Raw genomic sequence first — 6,007 nt, 5'->3', positions numbered from 1 at the left:
TGTGTCCAGATTCCTGTGGGCAGAGGAGGACAGAGACAGGCAGGTCACACCCTGGCCCTGGGGTAAGCTCTGGGCTGCCCAGAAGTGGGGGCTGTCTGTTTAGAAAAGGAGAAAAGTGATACAGGGGAGACAGGGAAGAAAGATCTGCTGGAATCAGGGTCGCCAGCTCCTCTGCACACCCGCAGCGCCCACTGTGGGGTTTGGTCTTTCTCCCTGGCCTGCCTCAAGAGTAGGGGTCCCTTTTGGCCCAGCATTCCCTGATGGTTTTTAAGTTGGCTTCTGGTTTTTCTGTTGTTCAGGATGTTCCAACCACTAAGAAAAAAATCAGGGGGAGGGTTGCCACAGGCAGTTCAGATTCTTGCCCTGGCTGTATTTTTATTTCAATGGAAATAAATTTATAGGAATCTCTCCAGGGTTTGGGGGGCACCCAGCCCAAGGTCAGACACTTGTCCTGGGTCAGGGAGTGGGGTGGGGGTTGTGTCTGATCTACTCCCAGCCTGACCAAGCAAGGCTGGCTTTCTCATCAATTTTATGAGGCTGTTGGTTTGGAAGGGAAGGAGAGAGGATGTTGTGACTTGAAATCAGGAAGGTGGAGCAGCTTGGGGTGGGGGGAAGAAGTCTGGGGTGCTGGGAACACTGGAGCCACAGACAGACATGGGGCTGGCTAGGGACACAATGGCTTCCCTGCTCTCAGTTTTATTACCCATCTGGGACCACTGCAGGGATCAACACTTTGGCCCTTGACCCCTGACCGCTGACCCCTAACCCCTGCCACTCTCCCACCCATCTATGGTCCATGAACTCCCCCCCAGACACTTTTTCTGGGCTTTCTAGGTTGTTTATGGAACCACAGAGAACAGTCCCGTGACTTTCATGAATTTCCCTGAGGACACCCTGGAGCAGAAGGCGGAAAGTGTGGGCAGGGTGATGCCGCACACCGAGGTGAGCTGGATGCAGACCCCCAGAGCCCTGCCCCCACCCCATGGAGGGTCATCTGCTGCCCACTCTTAAAGATGCATACCGCTTGCTGAAGGTGCCAGAGCCCACCGCAGGGTTCCGCTGGGCCTGCCAGGCTCTGTCCTGCAGCTCTGGAGGGGAAGAGCTGGGACAGCGGCCCTGAGTGGCTGCCAGCCGAACCTCTCCGCAGCCTCCTTTCCTGTCTGAGGTGTGTTTTTGCCAAGCCCACTGTCTGTTTTGGGGCAGCCAGGGTCGCCGCAGAGAGGAGCCAGGGCACAGATTTTTCCTACACAGTTCTTTCTTCTCCATGGGCCGCGCCCTCTCACTCCTGCAGAATTCTTCCTGGGCCTGGGCATCAACGCTTGGTTTCCCTGTGTCCTGGCCTTTTGGGGGTCCTGTGTGCCTCACCCTCAGGGCACACCTCAAAGTCCAGCTTCCAGTCCAGGCTTCTCTGCTGCTTCAACACTGGCACTTGCTGGAGGTGACCTGTGTTTTGCTGCCACTAGCCAGGGTACTCGCACTTGGGACTGACAGCCACCTACCACCTGTCTTGGGGTGCCCCCACCGTAAGATAGCTGGGCGGGTTTAGTCTGGCCCGCAGCCCAGGGGCAGACACTGAGGCACAGAGTCTCAGCGCCCCATGGCACTGGCTTCTTCGACTGTTCCTTGTTCACATAGTGCTGCCGCGCCACCCTCTTTGGCTTCTTAATTTAAGATGCTGCTTAACGGAAAAGGAGAGGAGACTGCCTTCTGCATGGTTTATAATTCTGCAGCTGGCATGGCGCTGCTCAGCTGCCTTCCCTGTGACAGCTCCCTGTGTCCCCAGCACCCCTGCCCGGGGCTCACTGGGCTTTTGTGTCCAGCTCAAGCTGCTGCCTGTGGATGGGTCCACTCTCTTCCCTAGAACGGATGGGCAGAGCTGGGGCCCTCATTAGTGTGTCGGGGGACAAACTCCCCCGGCCCCGAGTGTTGCCCAGGCTGAAGCTGCCCTGTCCCAGGCCCAGATCGTGAACGTGGAGACCGGGGAGCTGGCCGCGCTGCACACGCCTGGGGAGCTGTGCATCCGGGGCTACTGCGTCATGCAAGGCTACTGGGCCGAGCCGGAGAAGACCTTTGAAGCAGTCGGGCAGGACAAGTGGTACCGGACAGGGTGAGATGGCAGAGTGGGGCTCTTTCTGGGGCTCTGAAGGCTGAGCTGGGGACGTTAAACTAGCATAGGAAGCCGGGGTGCCCAGGGTCCCACCCTGGGGACTTAATTTCTGAGACATAAACAGTATAGGGAACCACACCAAGCACTAAGGCAAGATGTGAGAGCGGGGCTCTCCCCCTGCAGCCCCGAGGTCAGAGCCAGGATCTGGCTGCTCACTGGTTAGCTTGGCATGTTCTCATCCTGTCCCGAGTGCCGGATGTGTGCCTGGCCCGGGGGCCCATGGAGAGCAAGGGGAGAAGGACACAGCTGTTACCTCCCTCTGGGCTGGGAGAGGAACACAGACAAGTTCAGACATCAAAAAGTTAAGCTGCATGTGGTAGTACATCTCTGTAAACTCAACCTTCAGAAGGCTGAGGCAGGAGGCTTGTTGTGAGTTCAGGGCTAGCCTGGGGTATATAGTGAGACCCTATCTCAAAAAAACAAGGCAAAAGTGTTACCCTGATAGTAAAACCAAAGCAGGACGCAATCAAAGAAGAGAACTACAGCCAATCTCCCTAAGGAGCACAGAGGCAGAACTCCTCAGTAAAATACTGGAAAACAGAATGCAGCAAATCATCAAGATTATACACTGTGACCAAATAGGATTCATCCCAGGGATGCAGGGATAGTTCAACATACACAAATCAATAAATGTGGGGCTGGGGAGATGGCTCAGTAGAATGGGTGCTTGTCTGGCAAGTGCAAGGGCCTGAGTTCAATCCCCGGTTCCGGGGAAAAAAAAAAAATCAATAAATGTGATACACTATATCGAAAGAGCCTGGGACAAAAACCATGTGATCATATAAATAGATGCAGAAAAAGTGCCTGACAAAACCCCACAACCATTCATGATAAGAACTCTGCAGAAAATTGGAATAGATGGCTTTTATCTCACTTTGATAAAAGCCATCTCTGACAAACCAACAGCCAACATCATGCCAAATGGACAAAAACTGAAAGCTTTCACTCTAAAGTCAGAAACAAGACAAAGATATCCATGGTCACCACTCTTATTCCTAGTTCTGGACACACTAGCCAAAGCAATTAGACAAGAAAAAGGAATAAAGATAGGAGGGCTGGGGAGATAGTTCAGTGGCGTAAGTGCTTGCCTGGCAAGCACAAGGTCATGAGTTCAATCCCTGATACTGCAAAGAAAAAAAGAGCAAAGATGGGGCCAGGGATATGGCTCAGGGGTGCAGTGCTTTCCTGGCAAGAGTGAGGTCCTGGAGGTCCTGAATTCAGTTTCTGGTACCAAACAAGACAAAAATATTTAAAAAAAAAAAAAAATTAAAACAGAGACCTGTGAAATAGTTCAGCAACCTAAGTACCTGCTTGGCAAGTGCAAGGACCTGGGTTCAATGCCTGGTGCCACAGGCCATGCCAGCCCCACGCAGAGCTGGCCACAGAAACCAGGCATGGTGGTGCACGCCTGTAATCCCAGTGCTGGGGAGCTGAGGCAGGAGGGTCACTACAAGTCTGAGCTGCATAATGAGACCTTGTCCCAAATTTATTTATTTATTTATTTTGGTACCAGGGATTAAACTCGGGACCTCTCACTTCCCAGGCAGGTGCTTATGCTGCTGCGCTGTCTCCCAGACCCCAAATTCTTTAAAAAAATAAATAAATAAATAAAAATAAGGAATAAAGGTAGAGGACCAGCTAGATAGCTCAGTGGACTAAAGCACCCGCTTAGGCAGAGCACAGCAGCTGGGGTTTGATCCCCGGCATGCCAAGCTGGCCCCACCCCCAGGGCGTGCTGAGATGGTGACTGAGACTGGGCATGGTGGCGCGCCTGTAATCCCAGCATTTGGGAGGCTGAAAACAGGAAGATCAGCATGAGTCCAATCTGTGTAGTGAGACCCTATAAGACCCTATACTACATACATAAAAAAAGAATAAAGACAGGAAAGGAAGAAAATAAACCATCATTATTTGCAGATGACATGATACTCTACATAAAAGACCCCCAAAACTCCACCAAAAGACTTCTAGATTTAATAACCAAATTCAGTAGCATATGGCTGAATACGAAGTCAACACCCAAAAGCCAGTAGTATTCCGGTTTTAAAAAATTTTTTAAAAAGAGATGGGATGGAAAAAAAAAAAAAAAAAAAAAAGGAAAGGTATCCCTTGTTCTTGGGTAAGAAGCAGCAATATAGTGAAATGACCACATTCCCAGGATTGTTACACAGATTTAATGCGACCGTGATCAGAATTCCAACAGCATATGTCACAGAATTAGAAAAAAATGTTCATAAAATTAATTGGAGACCAGAAGAGACCTAAAATAGCAAAACCAACACTGGGCAGCAAAGGCAAGGTAGAGGCATCGCAATCCCTCGCTTGCAATTATAAAGCTACTGTGATAAAAAGTGTTAAAGAAAAACAGGCCCAGGGACCAGGGAGACAGCTCAGTAGAATAAGTGCTTGCCTGGCAAGCGCAAGGGCCTGAGTTCAATCCCCGCTTCCACCAAAAAGAAAGAAAGAAAAAAAGAAAGAAAGAAAGAAAGAAAGAAAGAAAGAAAGAAAGAAAGAAAGAAAGAAAGAAAAGAAAAACAGGCCCATAGATCAACGAAACAGATGAGAAGACGCAAAAACAGCTCAGACACACTCAGCCAGCTCATGACAAAGGGGCCAAACACCTTCACTGGAAGAAAGAAAGCCTCTTTAATAAAACTGGTGCTGGGAAAACTGGCTTTCCACATGCCAAAGATTAAAACTACACCCCTCTCTTTCACCATGCACTAAATTAAAATCAGAATGGATGAAAGATCTAAATATGAAAACAGAAACCCTAAATCTGCTGGAAGATAAGACTAGGTAGAACTCTTGAGGCCACTGGTGTAGCCAGACACTTTATGGACAAAGCCCCAGTCATACAAGAACTATCATAAAGAGTCAACAATAAGATGAATGGGGGGGCCAGGGAGATGGCTCAGGAGGATAAGCGCTTGACTGGCAAACGCAAGGATCTGAGTTCAATCCCCGGTTCCGCCAAAAAATAAAATAAAATAAAATAAAAGATGAATGGGATCTCATCTTATTTGAAAAGGTTTCACACAGGAAGAGAAACCACCAACAGACAAAGAGACAACCCACAATGTGGTGGAAAAAAAAGTGTTTGCCAGCTGTCCCTCAGACAAGAGACTACTAGCTAGAATATATAGAAAAGTAGAATACATTTTTAGACACCCCCAATTTAAAGACCATGCCCCAAAATGGGCATCAAAGATAAACATATACTTCTCAAATGACATCAAAATGGCAAATAAATATTTAAAAAATGTTGAGCATCACCTGTCATTTGACAGATGCAAATTAAAACAACACTGAGATTCCATCTCACTCAGAAAGAATAGCTGTCATTGAGAAATCAACTAGTAGCAAATGCTGGTGATGCTGTGGGGAAAAAGGAACTCTTTTCCAGTGTTGGTGGATGTGTAGACTGTTATGACTGCTATGGAAATTAGTGTAGCAATTCCTTAAAAAAACTAAAACTGTCCAGGCATGGTGGCACACACCTGTAATCCCAGCATTCAGGAGGCTGAGGCAGGAAGCTTGCCAAGAATTCAAGGCCAACCTGGGCCACATAGTAAGTTCAAAAGCCAGCAAGAACTAGAGTGAGACTCTGTCTTGAAACAAATAAAAGAACAAAAATCTAACTGGAAGTCTCATTGGACCCAGCTGTTCCCCTTTTTTGGTCTTATTGAAATAAAAAGTATCACAGCATAGTGATACATTGCACATCCACGTTTATAATAGCCCAGTTTATGGTAGCTAAATCTTGGAAACAGCCCAGGTGCCCATCAACCAATGAAAGGATAAAGATGTGTGAGTTTTTTCTTTTAATTCTTTTTTTTT

General features: G+C 48.3%; 1 protein-coding gene across 1 annotated transcript in view; it reads left to right on the top strand.

The window, feature by feature from the left end:
• The window catches only part of Acsf2 (acyl-CoA synthetase family member 2), a 42,237-nt gene that overhangs the window by 27,688 nt on the left and 8,542 nt on the right, over positions 1-6,007 (top strand). Inside the window, exons 11-12 of the mRNA XM_012515300.2 lie at positions 835-942; positions 1,956-2,107. Of these exons, the coding sequence (XP_012370754.2) occupies positions 835-942; positions 1,956-2,107 (260 nt within the window). The remainder of the gene's footprint in view (positions 1-834; positions 943-1,955; positions 2,108-6,007) is intronic.

The sequence above is a fragment of the Octodon degus genome, unplaced genomic scaffold (genome assembly GCF_000260255.1).
Source record: "Octodon degus isolate 3935 unplaced genomic scaffold, OctDeg1.0 scaffold00056, whole genome shotgun sequence".
In the NCBI taxonomy this organism is placed as follows: Eukaryota; Metazoa; Chordata; class Mammalia; order Rodentia; family Octodontidae; genus Octodon; species Octodon degus.
This window is presented reverse-complemented; position numbering and strand designations above follow the sequence as displayed.